The sequence below is a fragment of the Cydia pomonella genome, chromosome 2 (genome assembly GCF_033807575.1).
Source record: "Cydia pomonella isolate Wapato2018A chromosome 2, ilCydPomo1, whole genome shotgun sequence".
NCBI lineage: Eukaryota > Metazoa > Arthropoda > Insecta > Lepidoptera > Tortricidae > Cydia > Cydia pomonella.
Genome location: NC_084704.1, coordinates 20,712,526 through 20,729,866, shown reverse-complemented (window position 1 = coordinate 20,729,866; position 17,341 = coordinate 20,712,526). Strand labels below are relative to the sequence as shown.

Here is a 17,341-nt window from a genome sequence, read left to right as displayed (position 1 = left end):
CGTCACAAATAAAACCAGACATTTTTTGTAAGTTATACTTATTTATGAGCCCGTAATTAATTTATGAAAATTTACCGAGCAGCAATGTACTGCAAACATTACGAGACATAACATGACATGACACATTTCAACAACAACTTGTCAAAAAGCTCGTATCAGGTAGCATCGTGTGCTGCTTTACAATGCGGGCCGAATTATTTTGTATGGACAATATTTTTATTGTATTTCTAAACATAAGTTATATCAAATGCCTGGTACAGCTTTGGTGGAATGCCCTTGTTTACATCTGACATCTGAATACAGATGATTTGACAAAATTCGTAAAATATTTGATTTGTAGCCTTACCACGAGTTCGACATTGACTTGACACTGGCATTCGCTAGCGTGTGCGTAACTTCCTTTCTATGTATCTCGCTCCTACTGGCATATTAGTGTGAGTGAGGTGTATAGAAAATATGTTAGGTCAAACTCGTGTTAAGGCTACTGATATGATGAATGGCAGAACTTTTATTTTAGATGGAGCAAAATATACAGTGTTTAAATTCAATACGGACAAACCTTTAACACGGTGGTTGCTATAGGACGTAATAAGTATATTTAAGTAAAATAAATAAATAGTTGGGGACAATCTTACACAGATCGACCTAGCCCCAAGGTACGCAAAGCTTGTAATGTGGTACCTTTTACTTGAGAACGACACATATATACGTGTATTTAGATTTTGAACCCGGGACCATCGGCTTCTGGTTTTATAACACATTTAGACGTACTCTCAGAGTAAACACAACAATTGAAGCGAATATATACATTGATGTCAGATTTGATTTGATGGTTATGTCACGTCCTAGATAAAATTCTCCTAATCTAATGGAGGGGCATTTAAAGTTGTGTGTTAAGGAAACTCCAACTAGAGCTAGTACTTAATATATATTTTACGTTTACCTCCTCTCACAGCGATCGTTTCACGGAAGTGCGCACTTAAGCATCACCATTGATAGCACGTAGACCAGTAAAATGCCTCATCACGTCCCATTTTATAGAATCCCAAATGAAACCCAGGATAATGGGTATTTTTCTGACAGGACAATTTTTTACAGGTTTACTGACCGATTTTGAATTCTTATCTATCAATTAAAATACAGGGGTAAAATTGTATAAGAATAAGACCGTGACCTTTTATTCATTAATATTAGTGTAACAGTAAAATGCATTCAACTCACCACCCTGGTGATTTTGTTAAAAGTAGTAGCTAATTGGTACTGACTCTAACTAATTATTTCAATAAAACGGGACGAGTGGATAACTCTACTGAGAAGGCGTTTTAAATTAAAGGGTGAAAAGTGACTAGCATGTATTAATTTTAAACGTACTACTTATCAAAACATAATTTCATGTACACTCAAAATACCCAATCAAAAAAGTACATGGCAAAATATCACTGGAATGAATACGTACCTACGTAATGTAAAACTGGTGTTAAGCGAACGAAGTTTTGCATTTACTTAAAACTAAATACTTACTAGGCAACATTTTAGAATCACTATTAAGTCGGAAAGTTCCAATTTAAAGTTGGAAATGCGCACCGCTCCACTTTCCTAGCTGAGATCTTAGCGAGTCTGAAATTATTCCACCACCATCCTTATCCTTTAAATTCATGCATAGCAATAACTCTGTTATATAAAGGTAATGCTATTTTCATTTATGACTCACAGGTCTCATGGGTGCGCCACCGTGATATCCATCTGCTGACGGTGGGGCGCTACACGTACACATCGGATCAGCGGTTTGAGGCGCAGCACAAGCCGCGGTCTGAAGAGTGGGCGCTGCGCATCCGCTCCCCGCAGCGTCGCGACTCCGGCCAGTACGAGTGCCAAATATCTACCACGCCACCCATCGGTCACGCTGTCTTTCTTAACATCGTAGGTAAGATCCACTGCAAGAAATGGAGGAAGCGGGAGCGTAGCACTACGGGCCAAGATTGTAATAATGTGTCCCTTGCAAGTATTTACCTACCCTCTCGACAGGAGAGCACTGGAGTAAAGTAACGGAAATACTCTCCCCAATATATTAATACTCTTATTTAGCTTCACGGCCTATATTTATTTGTTTGTTTGATTCAAATCTTGTAACTTAAATTTGAAGCCCTTCCTAAAGTCTCATTCAGTTGAAATTTGGAGTACTTACTTCTGTAATTCCCATAATAGCAATGTTTATAAATTGCATAATAATAATTATGATAACTTAGAGCTGATCTGATGATGCAGTTGAAAGCTCCCTATAATATAATAAAGATTATTTTTGATTATGTCTTGTATTTTTCCGATAACTACAATAAAATAATGAATTACCTCTTTTACTAATAAATTTAAATATAACTGTAACTCGTGTATTTCAATGCAATTGAACACCCATTTGAAACGTCGAAAACTCGATTCTGTTTACAACTTTAAATACGGAGTCCCAAAATTTTCAGTGATTTTAATTTATAAAGTTGAGTCCCGAAGTATTTGTAAAATATTTTTACTCCATATTACCCTACTGTCCCCCAGTTACTTTGTAATCAATAATTAATAAATATACGAGATTAAATCCCGTTTAGTTAAAATTTGTTATAATTGTTTATAGTGTAGTTAGTAAGTAACTATATGAATTTTCTTTTTGTACAGAACCTGAAACAACGATTTCAAGTGGCGCCGAACTGTTTATTCAAGCCGGCTCCACCATCAACCTCACGTGCACTGTGCGACATACGCCCGAACCCCCGTCTTCAATAACTTGGACTCACGCAGACCAGGTCTTTATAAATATTTTTTATTATTTCACTCTTACTATATGTGTAACAAAGTGTACTATGAAGTATGTGACACATGATACTACATTGTGACACGGATGGCGGGCGAGGGAACTTTTTCGTCGAAAGTACCTTTTTTATTAAATAACTTAATCTTAAAATGGTACATTTCAAAAATCTGGCCAATTTAAGTTAATAATGTACCTATCCCGAATAGATTACTAAGAATTTTGCTCAAAAAAGACCACATAATAACATCATCTTTTTGTACTTTTTTTCTTGTACATAATTTTTAGTACTAGCTATAGATTAGCGATGAGTAAAAATAATCATTAATTATGATAAATATTATGATATTCAGGTATTTACTTATAAGTTTTTTCAATAAACACCATCGTCTTTTACTTTAGTTATATTTATGGGACCGTGCGAAGTGCATGGTGGGGGTAAGTAAAACGATCCCAGCGCATAAGGTGGTAAAAATTAGAACTTACTGCGGATAGCGTCTTTAACATTTCTTACAAGTTATATGGCTGAAATGAAATTTTAATTTACGATTACTCCTGAAATATTCATTTAAATTTTAAGGTGTAAGGGACCATTGTAATCTGTATGAAATGCTTAATATAACTAACGTATTTAATTTGGTAATTATAAATACTGTATCCGTGTTATATAGCTTTGCAAATGCCACATACTATTTGATCTTTTTCTAGAAGTTAAGAATGGGTATAGTAAGTTATGCTTAAAAAAGATAGACATTCCACATCGCGGACTTTTTTGTAGACCCTTGAAAGAGAGACAACCCCACCATACATTGTGTTGTTACAGCTCAAACGGATTAGGGAGGGCTTTTGCGATTAAAGCTCCTAGCCAGCGGGATTTTTTTCTACAACATCGGTATATTTCAACCAATTTACACAAAACCTTAACAAGTTATATACCTAAACCTTCCTCAAGAATCACTCTATTCATAGATGAAAGTCGTATTAAAATCTGTTCAGTAGTTTTTAGTTTTGGAGTAGTTTTATAAGATGTAGTGCATTGTCGTTTTCCTCTAGACTTGCGGCCGCTAGGTTGCGTAACGTGCACGTAGCGAATAGTTTTACATTTCTAATAATAAGAAACAAAATCTAATTTCTAACAGCTTATGAACTATCGCAATGGCCATAGATAAGTCTAGAGCTAATCATAGACTTTAAAAAAAGTATAATACTTAAGGGGATGTACAGACATTGTTCTTCAACAGTATTGAGCCAAGAAATAGGTACATAAATCTATAATATTATTTATACAGGATGTTTATTTAGTCACGTGCAATAATTTACGGGGTGACTATATACTGAGCAACTTTTACTACTATGGCACCAACCCCGAAATAGCGAAAATAAAATTTATCTTTTCATACATTTTGGCTGTCTGACCTTGAGGAGAGTAATTCTTTTTGATTCGCGATATCGGGATTGATCCCATAGTAAACTTGCTCAATATGACCTATGTATTCAGCCCGTACTTTATTCCAAGTATCTAATACACCCTGTATAAATAAGTAGGTACAACAAATTTAGCTCTTCGTAGACTTTAGCTCCCACTCCTAAGATTCTAGGTAACTCGCTGAATAGGTACTCTAACAGTGCTGAATACATAATCATATGTAAACATATACTGTAGTAAACTTATGTATTCCCCTCGTAGGTGGTTTTGAGAGAGATTACTTTGTAACTAAGAGGGACTTAATCTTAACTCGGTTACAGTATGACTTGCTATATTAAAACAAAACTTGACTACGCCGTTCAAATTTAATTGCTTAAACTTTTTAATGTTTTCACAACATCGTCCTTTGTCGTTGATTATAATGCCAAACAAGATTAGAACTGTGTGTTCATAATCATCGAGGAACTTAAATACAAAGCGTGGTTTACGAATAGGGTGGTTGAAGGCAGCTATTGAATAAAATGTAGTTAGCGTTTATACGATATGATTTCAAATAACCATAATTGTATTATTGTGTAACAAAAATGGACTATAAAATGACTTCATATCATTCGTCATGCCTTCTTTATGTTGTAAATTAAATATGTGGGTCAAGTTTTAATGAGGTGTTCTTTCCAACATTTATATGGCATGTTATTTTTTTAATTAGATTCGTAATTATTGTGTAAGGAAGGGTTTTTACCAACAAAAATATAGTATTCAAGGCACCACTCTACTTTTTATAGTAAGCTGGATAAATATGGACGTATGGCAGTATCGACAATTTTATGGCACTATTCAGCCTTTGTTGGACCCTGACGGCATCTGTATGGTACCTTTCCGACATCTGTATGGCACTGAATCGACACTGTATGCCACATTCGACATTTGTATGGTCAAAGTAGCCGTACAAATGTTGCCATACAAATGTCGCCAAAAATCTTTTTTGGCCATATTTAGTACAACGTTAATAAATCAACCCGATAGGAGGTACCCTTGAGTCATTACAGAAATAGTACCGCGCGGGACAACCACAAGGAAGGCTTTTCTGGTTTTAATAAATAACGCATACTTATTTAAAAAATCATTAAATCAATTCTCTCAATAATTTAAATAATATTAAGTAATAGTATTCTCTAAATAATATTAGATAATAAATACGTTGCCTACGTCCAAAGTTATGTTTTTTTCTGACCCAAACCGCACGTGGGACACGCGATACAGTGGTAGATTTCGCTGCGTCTTGGGGTTTAAAATTCGATTTTCTCGAAAACAATACATGCTTAAGGAACAAAACTATATTTTTTATTAGTTTATGAGATAATTATATAATGAATATATAGTTGCAGTATTAGCCTTAGGACAGCAAAAAATGCTCATTTGAAAATTGACCTATGTACAACTATAATGATTACTTTACATGAATTTTTATCATGTACGTTTATACATTTCTACCACATGCCGTCGCAACGTGTCACAAGACGATGTTGTATCGCTTAATTTTATTTTGGTCCCTTATTTTATCCTAAACTTACTCACTCATACATAAGAAATATTTAAACAAAACATGAACATATATGATATAGTTTGCACCCTGATTTCCGAAACCATCAGTTTAGAGTGACCTCTTAACTAGTAAGTCAATATACCAGAATTTATCGAGTAATGATGTAGTCAAAATGTTGATTGCCAGATCCTAATTGTAACGGTTCAATACATCTGAAAACCAATGATATAATTATTATATTCTATAGTTATTGATGGAATGCAAAAAATTAAGTTTTATATACACTAAGTTTAATAACAAATAAACCAACTCATCTTCAACATAGAAAATCATAGGGTGGCTGGAGGATAGATTTTAACAGCAACGTCCCTTAAGGGTTATATAAATCCCGCGCTTAACGCGACTACAGGTAACCCTCGGAAGGATTGGAAACTCTATTCTAACTTTTTTGGTTCATTATTTTGAATTTTACTTATGATATTCTTGCAAGCAGCTTTAGGCGTTAGATTGAAAGAAGAGTGGTGTGAAATATAATAGTGACTAAGTGAGTAGATCTAGGTTGTTGTAAATTGTTCATCGATATTCTTAATATTAAAGTAATATCGTACAAAAAAAACCTAAAATGTATAAACATATTTATTTATATCATAATTCATACATTTTGATTATTAAAATATTAGGATATTTTTAAATAAGTAACTACTTTTTTTAAAATATGACAAATTGAGCGAATATTTCTGCACTTAAGAGGAATTTCTAGTTGCGATTTTTCCACTCAAACGCTCTCGACTGTTTCCTCCTTGGATTTATAACCTAGAGCAATGATTAAAAAAAAGATCAATATCATCAATATCTGTGCCGCTATGTTTTGCTTTTTTGGATTTTATTTTGAAGAAACGTACAGCGCAGCGCCTCGAAAATTGCTAAAACGGCTCAAATGAATTGGCTACAAAAAAGACGCAGTATACAAATATCAAAAAAATCAAAACATAGCGGCACAGATTATTTCTTTCTCTTGCAGTTTCCAAAATTTCATAATGATTGGTTGCGTTTTGGAGGAGAAAACAGTCGATAGCGAAACCTCGATTTTTAAGTTTTTTGCGTGGGAATTTTAGTCCGAGTTACAGTTGTCTTTATTATCGCACGCACGCACTCCCGCCCACAGTAGCGCGACAGAAACATACACTAAGGAGCAAAACTGTCCCAATAGTAGCATATTAGTAGAATGTGGAGAAGTCGATGTCGATCAAGGGGATGGGGGGGGGACATGGTTAATACATAACAGTACTCCTTGAAATTTTCTACAAATCGGCCTAAAATATCATGTACTACTTAGCATTTACGGTTACTTTGTAATTTCGAATTGAAAAGTAGAAAAAAACACATTTCTATTTTTTCCAATATTTCTAGTTCCTTGTATGAAAACTCCAAATAGGGAACTATACATAAGTAAGAAATGTTGCCTCTCTAAAATGAGGTATTAACTGTTTAAATCGTGAACATAGTTTTCTAGTTATGGCAGAATAACAGTAACAGACACTTTCTATGGCTGTTTTTAATGGTATACTTTTGCACCGAACTATAAGTAACTTCAAAAATATGCCCCATTAAAACAATTTCATGGTGATTTTATAGTGGCAGAATTCCTTAATTATATATGGTTCCCTATTTGAAGTTTTCATAGGAGGAAATAAAAATATTAGAAAATCTAAAAAGTGTTTTTTTCTACTTTTCGATTCGAAATTACAAAATAACCGTAAATGCCAAGTACATCATATGTTAGTTAGGCGGATTTGTAGAAAATTTCAAGGAGTAAGTACTGTTATGTATTAATCATGTGCCCCTCCCCTTGATAGACATCAACTTCTCCACATTCTACTAATATGCTACTATTGAGACAGTTTTGCTCCTATGTGTAGCTTCAAAAATTCGAGATTTGAAAAGTTGCTCGGCTAGGTATTGACAAAATTTCATTTTTATAAAACCTGAAATATTACATATGAATTGGATGTTTTTTGCTTCCTGAACACTGCATGAATATATGAATATGAATTTAATATCGCTTGTTACGAAAAATACAAAATAATTAAAAAAATGATGTGATTTTACCAATTCTACGGCACGATAGGTGAAATGCCATTGCCATTCATCACGAAAAAAAAAATTGCTGTCATAATATTGGATATGACATTGTCCATTAAATACGCCGTATTGATTGAAATTCAAAACAAAGAGAAATTTATTTACATAATTAAGTTACTCAATTAGGTCAATGAGGTATATACTCCTCCAAAGTATACCAAATACTGTTTCATCCCTTACCTACTGCAAAAATGATTCGTCGAAGACATCGGACAAACATTTAATTACATTACATTCGTTAGTGTTTATCCGTCGATCCGTCGTATCAGTATGAAAGCCTGATATCGTATTCATGTATCAGTATCCGTTATAATATCCAAATCGTCGTAGAAATATGATATTTTATCAAAATTGTTTTAAAACAACAACGGACCAGTGTTAAACATTGACAATGACAGACAACGTCAGATTAATTGTCATGTTTTTTTTTTCGATCGAGATGAAAGACCTAGCTTCTGGCGTAGAACTGGAGTTACGCCATTTTAGTAAAGTAAAAAATTATAAGGTCAGAAATATGTGAAGTTCTGATTGAAGGCTAGTATTTATTTCGCATCAGGCCACGAAAAGTCCTTAGTACGGATATGATGGTTGCACTTGTTTACGTAATAGCTCAATAATGTCAGTGATTGTATCTTTTAATATAGTAAGTCGGTATTTTATCTAGTTTTTTTTTTGGAATCGATTTTCGCTCCTGTTATCTCGGATATGGGTGAATATAGTATCAATTTATTCAGTTTGATGTCCTGATGAACACAAATATATGAGATGATCAGCGCGATTTCGATTTGTGGGGGGGTAGTTTGAAATGCGATCTAAAAAGTTACACTTATTTGAACACCTTTACTTGTTACTAATATAACCACCCATACGCCGGTTTTCGTTTCTTATCAAAGATGAACAAGACATATCTTACACATAGATACAAAAAACATTAATATTTTGTTACCATCCAACTCTAGTTTCATTTAGGTACTAAATACAAAAGTGCGCCACTTTCAGGCGTTTATAAAATATGAGGTTTTTGTTGTTGCCAAAACGAGATTATATTTCTTAGATACAAATAAATTTTAAAGTTACTAACTGCGATTTTAAAATCAGCTTAACGTACCAAGTCACTATAAAGTTGGCACAAACTTTTCTTTTTTGTTTTACTTTTTAAATGTATAAGTAAAATAAACTGCTATTGGAAACGACACAAGTAATTGTGTTTCAGTTCAAATTATTTTACTACGACTAAGAAATACTATTTCTAATGTGAAGCAGTTTTAACGTGAGAGTCAGAATGGCGGGTGTGGCTAAATAAAAATGAAAAAAAGCTTACCAATATTTTGGTACCTAATTTGTGCTATTTAGTACTTCCAGTGAAAAAATTTTACCTCAAAGTACTTAAATTTATCACCAAAAAACAGTACGCCCGCCATTCTGACAGTCAGAATAGCTGGTGTACTTAATTACGCTATGATCCCGCGATTATTGACAAATTCTATAAAAACCAAATTTTTGTACCTTTTTCCACCTTCATATTCAATTATAATATGATCCAATTTATTTGTGGTTTCCAAGGTTTACTCATTTTTCATTTCGCTTGCTATTACACTTTTGCAGGCACTATAACTTTTCACCTTATCGATTTCATTTTTAAGAAAAAACGCTAGGGTACAATTATTTTTATTACGCCAGAAATTAGTACCTTTCACAGTTCAAATAACTCAGAAAGTTATGCCTTAAAAAGGGCCAAGCGCCATGTCAACGAATTCCTTCTAAGAAAAACCATGTACTGAAATGTTCGTTGTTCATTGATTGTTGGTGATTAATCAAATAAATCCCGCAAATTATGCGTGTTTGTCGGTATATTAGTGTGATGAATAAACCTTTTTGTGGGATATTGATGATGTTCTTTTTATGTACGAAAAATTCAAAATAGGTTATATATTTCTATTATGACTACAACTAGTGGCTCTGTGAGCTGTTCAACTCGCGATAAGATCGATAGGTTAAAAAAATGTAAAAACAACAAAAAATACTTACCTCGTTGAGCCATTTTCACAGCTACTTTGTAATTTTTTGTACAAAAACAGGACATGATCAATATACCACAAAGAAGTATATTCATCACACTAATATACGTATTCGATCCCAAAGTTCAGTCACTGGCACATTATTATTAAATTTAGAACATGATTTTAAGAAAATTTTATTGAATTCCATTTTTGAATGTTTGACAAGTATTTAAAAGACGCATTCGCTGCAATTTCTCACGATGGAGTGGACATTAAAAGAAAACTGAATAGAGCATTGCACCGCTGTGGGCACTCGCCAAGTACCATTTTCAAGTTGCTCAAAATTTTAAATATAACGCTTAGGTTTGTGTACCGTACTATTTATAGGTACAATAAAGTCTCAAGTGTTGAAGACAAGAAAATAATTGAACTCGCTCCGTACGAACACCAGCAGTGATCAAAGCGATCAAGGCTCGCATAGCAAGAAATCCTGTCCGAAAACAGAAGTTGATGGCTTTGCAGATGGGTGTCAGTAGAAAACCGTCAAAAAGGTTTTAAACGAAGATCTTAGTCTACGAGCATAAAAAAAAGAGTGGGCACTTACTTAATGCCCGTCTTAAAACAACAAGGCTTAATAGATCTGGGAAGTTGTTAAAGCGGTACGTTAAAAATCGACACCGTGATATCCTACAGACGAAAAGATTTTCGATATTGAAGACAAGTACAATAAACAAAACGATAAAGTGTACGCTAGCGTAGCTCTGAAGAAGCAGGAAAATGAGTTCCGCGATGATGGTCAGTGATGGTCTGGTTGGATGTATCTTACTTATTACTGGCCAACTGAGGTTCATTTTTGTGAAAAAGGGGTCAAAATCAGTGCGAAAGTGTATCAAGAGACGGTTTTGGATAAGCTTGTCAAAGATCTGCCCTACACGCTCTTCAGAACACAATTATGTGTTCCAGCTGGATTTTGTGCCAGCACACAAAGCCAAGACCACTCAAGCCTGGTGTGACCGTCGAAAAATCGACTTTATAAGACACGAAGATTGGCTTTCCTCCAATCCGGACCTTAATCCTTTGGTCTATAAAATTTGGCAGGTCTTAGAGAAGAAGGTCTGTGCTAAACCTCATAAAAATTTGGAGAGCCTGAAGTCATCTTTGAGAAAAGCAGTCGCTGAAATAGACATGAAAATGGTGCGTGCTGCAATAGACGACTGGCCGCGCCGATTAAGTGCCTATATTAAAAACAAGGAAGATCATTCTGAATAATTTTAAGTAATTTTAATTCTTAATTAAATGTATTTTAAATTGGTATATAATTTATTAAAAACTGATGGGTACTTTTGTTTTTATCTTTATTTTCATTTGTGACAAAACTTTGAAACCGAGTAAGTACCGATAAACACGCATAATTTGAGGGATTTATTTGATTTGACCAACAATCAATGAAAAACGAATATTTGTGTACATGGTTTTTCTTAGAAGGAATTCTTTGACATGGTGCCTGGCCCTTTTTAGACATAATTTTCTGAGTTATTTGAACTGTAAAAGGTACTAATTCCTGGCGTAATAAAAATAATTTTACCGTAGCGTATTTCTTAAAAATGAATTCGATAAGGTGAAAAATTATAGCGCCTGCAAAAGTGTAATAGCAAGCAAAATGTAAGATGAGTAAAACTTAGAAACTAAATTAAATTGGCTCATATTATAATTGAATATAAAGGTACAAAAATTTGGTTTTTATAGAATTTATCAATAATTGCGGGATCATAGCGTAATAAAGTACACCCGCCATTCTGTCTGCCTGAATGGCGGGTGTACTGTTTTTTGGTGATAACTTTAAGTATCGTGAGGTACATTTTTTTTAAATGGAGGTACTAAATAGTACAAATCGGCACAAACATATGGTAAGCTTTTTTTATTTTTATTTAGGTACACCCGCCATTCTGAATCTCACGTTTTAACATAGAATACACAAACACCGCTTTATGACGCGTTTACTAAGAGCTCGAAGTCACCACACATGGGTGCAATTTTACTTGAAATTATGTACTTATTACGATTCAAGTAGCACTGTTTAGTTATATTTTACATAATTTTATACTATAATAATCCCGATACACTCTTGAGTTTTAGTGAATAAGTTTAATTTACACGACTACTGCTCCCAATTGTGAGCGCTACTGAAATAAGCGGCCGCGCTCCCTTACTCAATTTGTATGGCAGCGCTTTTGAGATGGTCTGTGAGTTAAAAGTAATAATAACAACAGCGGCACCTAAAATTAAGATTACAAAAATTGCGGGAAGGATAAGCTCTAGTAGCAAGTTATAGTTTCATGAGGTTAAGTTAAACATTAAATTAAACGTCATGAAGGTGTGTCGAGTATATATATCGAGACATTTGCAGCAAACCGGATGCTTGTGCGTTGATGTGCGCTTTCCGCTGTAAATTATTGATATGTCCTATGTATGAATTTATTTACAACTCTGGTGGTGATTGTGAAGGTGTACATGATTAAATTAGACATAAAGTTGAAACCTTATTGTGATAGAATACAAAAATGTGTCATATAAAAATATGACGGGAATAAATTGGTTCATTTGAGACAAAATTAAAGAGGAGTATTTCCTTTATCATCGATGAACTATTTGCGTACTATTAGGTATCAAGAGGACAGTACGAAAATGGTGCATACGCTACGGAGCTGCAGCTGCGTATAGTATAATTTCAATTTCAATTTTCAATTCCGAAATGGTTGTAAATATTAAATTACATGTTTAATAGTTATATTGTTTCCAACTCATAACCTCTTAGATTATGAGTTTGCAATTACCCAAAGTGTTTCTTGACAGGTTATAAATTTTGATTCTGCACGCGGTGGTATCTCCCTGGTCACCGAGAAAGGCATGAAAAGCACGAGTCGTCTGCTGGTGCAGCGGGCGAGGGGCGCCGATGCCGGGCTGTACACGTGTGGGCCTAACAACGCGCCTCCTGCCTCCACTCGAGTCCATGTGTTGTCTGGTGAGCAAATTGTTGCATTAAAAGCACTCGTCTACTGGTGTTGGTGCATCGTCACAGTTATATACAAGTTCAATAATGCGATCCAGAAACTATTAATAATAATGTAGTACGTATATACGTATTAATATCGACAATATAGATATTGGATTTAAGTGAAAAGATATAGAAATATTTTCTTATCGCGTCTAGAACTCTAAACTGTAAATTATGTTCTATTACCGTTTATTTACGGACCTCAAAAATCCAAATTTATGCTCAAACGCTTAATCAAATCTCAACGTCCGGTGGAGGCTTAGGTACAGTCAGCATCAAAAGTAGCGGATGAAACAACGCGCCAAAAGTATCTGATATTCCGGAGAACTTTTCCAAATATAGATGATTCTCTAAAACTCACCTTCAAAACTATATCTTTTACAATCTAAATTGTTCTACATATAGAAACATCAACTTTTGTTAAGCTGTTACAGAATGGTAGATACTTTTGAAACCTTGTTTGATCCGCTACTTTTGATGCTGACTGTACATAATGACGTTTACTTACGAGCTTTGAGACTAAAGGTATTAGAAAATTATATACTAATCACATTACTTTTTAGCTGCAGTAAAACTGCCGCTATTTATTCAACAAATGTGCCAAAACATTCGTTTTACATCCAATCAATTTAGTTAAAAGGACAAAACTTTTTAATCTAATGAAAAAACATGCAGCACTCCTATTTAATATTAGCCTAGCAATTTTTGTTTGTATTCATGCCCTATTTTTCGGCTATCATCTTCAGTGGCATGTCGACTACAGAAGAATATTTATTTCAATTTGCGTACGCAAAAATCATATTTTTATTTATTATGATCGCATGGGATCGGTCCGTTTAATTTAACTTTTATAGCCTATCCTTCTGACGTCAACCAAATTGATCGACGGCGATGGTGGTGTAACGGTGGTGGTGAAAAAATTAGGAACTTTTGTACTACATTTTATTCCTCACCAAAAACCATACACTTTATAAAATAGAAATGACATTGGAAGATTAGTTTTGCCCGTAGTGTTCTTTTACTCCATATCTACATATATTAGAGGTGTATAGATTATAAACCAGGATAAAATACTGACCGTGTTATCATTTTTAGCTGCATACTTATACAAAGACGCGGGTTACTTACAGCATGTAGACGGGCTTGTCTCATAGGCGGACTTCGTTGACCTTGTTCGTAAAATATGGTTCGGTTTTTATTAGCACTGACATAGTTAAGATACTTGGTACTTTGAAACAAAACTCGACTATGAAGTCAATTTATTGTGAAAATGTGGATTACGATATTTTCGGCATGCGTGAACAATAAAAATAAAAGCATTCCATTTAATTTCCCTGGGTATGGGGTGTGGTTAATAAATTGGACAGTTAGCCTAAACAACCGAATAACAGCATAAAAAATGAAGGGATTAACAATGCTTTCATCTCAGCATTTTATTTCAAGCAAAAGAAATGAGTTTCTATATAAACCTAAACGAAAAGACTTGACGGGTAACAGATTAAATAAACAATTTTTTATATAAATCTATATTTGAATAGAAACCCGAATACAATTTGAAAATTATACTTGTTATCCGGCCTTGCAAGATTCTGTGGACAGAGTCACCTAAGAATTATCCGGGGGATTATCTAATCCACCACGCTTGTCTTGTTCGGGTCAAGTTATGAATATTTAACTGAAGGTATTTTCAGACTTAGCCTTCCGTAATGTTAATACGGCTTTACAAATACGCGGCGTTGGCATAAATTGTGAAAAGTACTAGGGATTCTTTTAATGAAAACCAGATGTCTACATAGATGGGCTCAATTTCATTGAAGTACCTAATATAAAAATACTCATAGGGTAAATGTGATTTAGGTGTGATATCACAGCCTAATTGCAACCGTCCTAAGTAACTTGCTATTTTGATTGTGACATGTTGTCGTTTAAATTGAAGTTAGTGCCAACTTCAGATAATCTAATGGTAATTAATGTTATAAAAGACTAGTACTAATTATATTTTAGTCAATATCACATACCATAGACTGAACTAAATTCAGAAAACAAGTATACGACAACAACGAGAGCAATTTATGTACAACATTTTCATTAATTGGGTCAATTTTCTGTTGTAGCAAGGAACATCTTAGTTCGTAGGTAAACAGAGTGTAGTCGTAATATTTGATTATATTATATTACTTATGAGTAATATCATTTTTAAAATGTACTTATAGTATTTCATAAATTTTCTGTTATTAAAAAACACATTTTTCTCAGGTGAACATCCAGCGGCGATGCAGCAAGGCTGTGCAAAATCATCTCTTGACCAAATGACAACAATACTATGCTGCATTTTAACCTTCTACTTTCTAAATAAATCGTTTTCTGACATACAGTTTGCTACTTAATTTCATGTTTATAAAAATTGATTTGTAACTACAAAAAACAACATTTGTTGTTTGCTAATGTATGTACATATATTATCTCTCACCTTTGTAAACAATTTAATTTATTTCATTTATCTTACAACTGTGTTTGTTTAAACAATTTCAACGCACACAGTAATTAAAATATTCTATGTCTGTTATTATAGTACATACTTAAATGTAATTTTATAAGGACTGTAAAAAGTAGTTTAATTAATAAATACATCATCGAAATATAAATACATTGGAATAAGTCGTAAGTAGTTTTATTGACAGGCTAATTCGAACATACACTGACATCAGAATAATATCTAAATGATGGCGCGAGGAAAATGCACGATAGCTAAATTATATGATTTAGATATCATTTTGATGTCAGTGTACGTTTAAATTGGCCTGTGATATCTAGTATCTTTAATTTATCAGTATATAAGTAATCGTTTCAGTAATAGTATTTTATGCAACGGTTGTATAAGAAGGATAAAAAAAGGCAAGTGGCGTGAATTACAATGTGAGCCAGAGCCGAAGGCGTAGGCGAACATTGTAAAGGAATACGCCACGAGCATTATGTTGCATTCAATACTTTTCCTACGAGTCAACAAAAATAATACTTTAAACTAGTAGAATCATATAGGTAAACAAACCAAAAGTATACAACTAAGATACGCGAGCAACCTTCTTACGCGCCCGGCCCGCCCCGGCCCGGCTGGTCAGCGACACCTCGTAAGTCATGAGGCCCTGGTACTTGCTCCTTGCTAAATTCAATTTTTGGACAGATTCTTCTCGATTTAGGCCACAGTAGCCTATGGAGACTATCAAGCAACGTTAAGCGGCCTTCGTATATGGGTGTTGCTATATTACGGGTGTCACATGCGCGTTTCTGACTTATGAAGCAATTGTTTCTACTATGCAACCAAATCAATATTTTGTAAGTTGGCAGCAATGCACTTAATTTGAAACTGTACGTTTGATTCTTTTTTTTAGGTTGGCAGCCAGTAATCATAACGTTATAGCGATTTTAAAGCACAAGTGCTGGTATTAGGAATAGACAATATAGATTTATTTTCAAACCTTTTACGTATGTTCTTATATTCGTGTTCATGAATGTATAGCTGACAGATAACAGTAGAGGAGTAGGAAAAGAGTAAAAAAGAAATTAATTTATTAAGGGTATTATTTGGACATGTTACAACCGTCCGCCGTTACTGATACAACCGACCACGGTATGGGGAATTAACTGACTGATGAAAAACTGTTGCAAATAATTATTAATTTTTAATTAAATGTTAATTATTCAGTTTACAGGGTGGGAAAAATATTCATTTTTTCCTGGTCCCTGGAGGGAAAGTGCATTAAAACCTAAAGTATCTCATTTTGCTTAAAGGAAACATTCTTTTTTTTATCTCTCGCGTCTTTTTAACAACTTAGTATCCAAACAATAAAAAAATCATTGAACTATCGTTGATCGGCACATCACAAAAATATTACGGGAACATTCAGAAATCGTAAAAAATTAGGTAACATGACATCGTAACGTTTAATACTTAACCAAATCACACTTGATTGGAAACCCAAAGCTTGTTCAGATTAACTTTGAGTGATGCTCCACACTGTTTGAGCGACAGGGGCAACTCATTCCACAACTTCACAGCGCGCACCGTGAAAGAATTTGCATACGTTCTCGACTTATTCGCAGGAATAGCAAGGGTAAGATTAGCACTTGAACGTAAGCGGTGCCTTCCGTAAACTATTTGTTTACTTTTATGTAATTATTTGATATATTCCCCGGACTTCGCGCATGCTAGGTGACCTTAATATCGTGCACATAGCAAGTCTTTTGACAAGTTATCCATATAATTTGTGCTAATATAATCCTTACAGTTTGTGCTAGTAGCGCCAACTACGTAGAGTTTTGCGTAATACTCCATATTAAAATATATATTGTACTCCTCAAACGGTGACACCTT

At 34.1% G+C, this 17,341-nt stretch overlaps 1 protein-coding gene across 3 annotated transcripts in view; it reads left to right on the top strand.

Annotated features, from left to right (window-relative positions):
- The window catches only part of LOC133534617 (V-set and immunoglobulin domain-containing protein 10-like), a 34,545-nt gene extending 18,916 nt beyond the window's left edge, over nt 1–15,629 (top strand). For all 3 annotated transcript variants that reach the window (XM_061873815.1, XM_061873814.1, XM_061873816.1), the window contains 4 exons: nt 1,714–1,924; nt 2,668–2,795; nt 12,768–12,936; nt 15,226–15,629. In XM_061873815.1, coding sequence (XP_061729799.1) covers nt 1,714–1,924; nt 2,668–2,795; nt 12,768–12,936; nt 15,226–15,356 — 639 coding nt within the window. In that variant the 3' untranslated portion in view covers nt 15,357–15,629. The remainder of the gene's footprint in view (nt 1–1,713; nt 1,925–2,667; nt 2,796–12,767; nt 12,937–15,225) is intronic.
- Nucleotides 15,630–17,341: the final 1,712 nt, after the last annotated feature.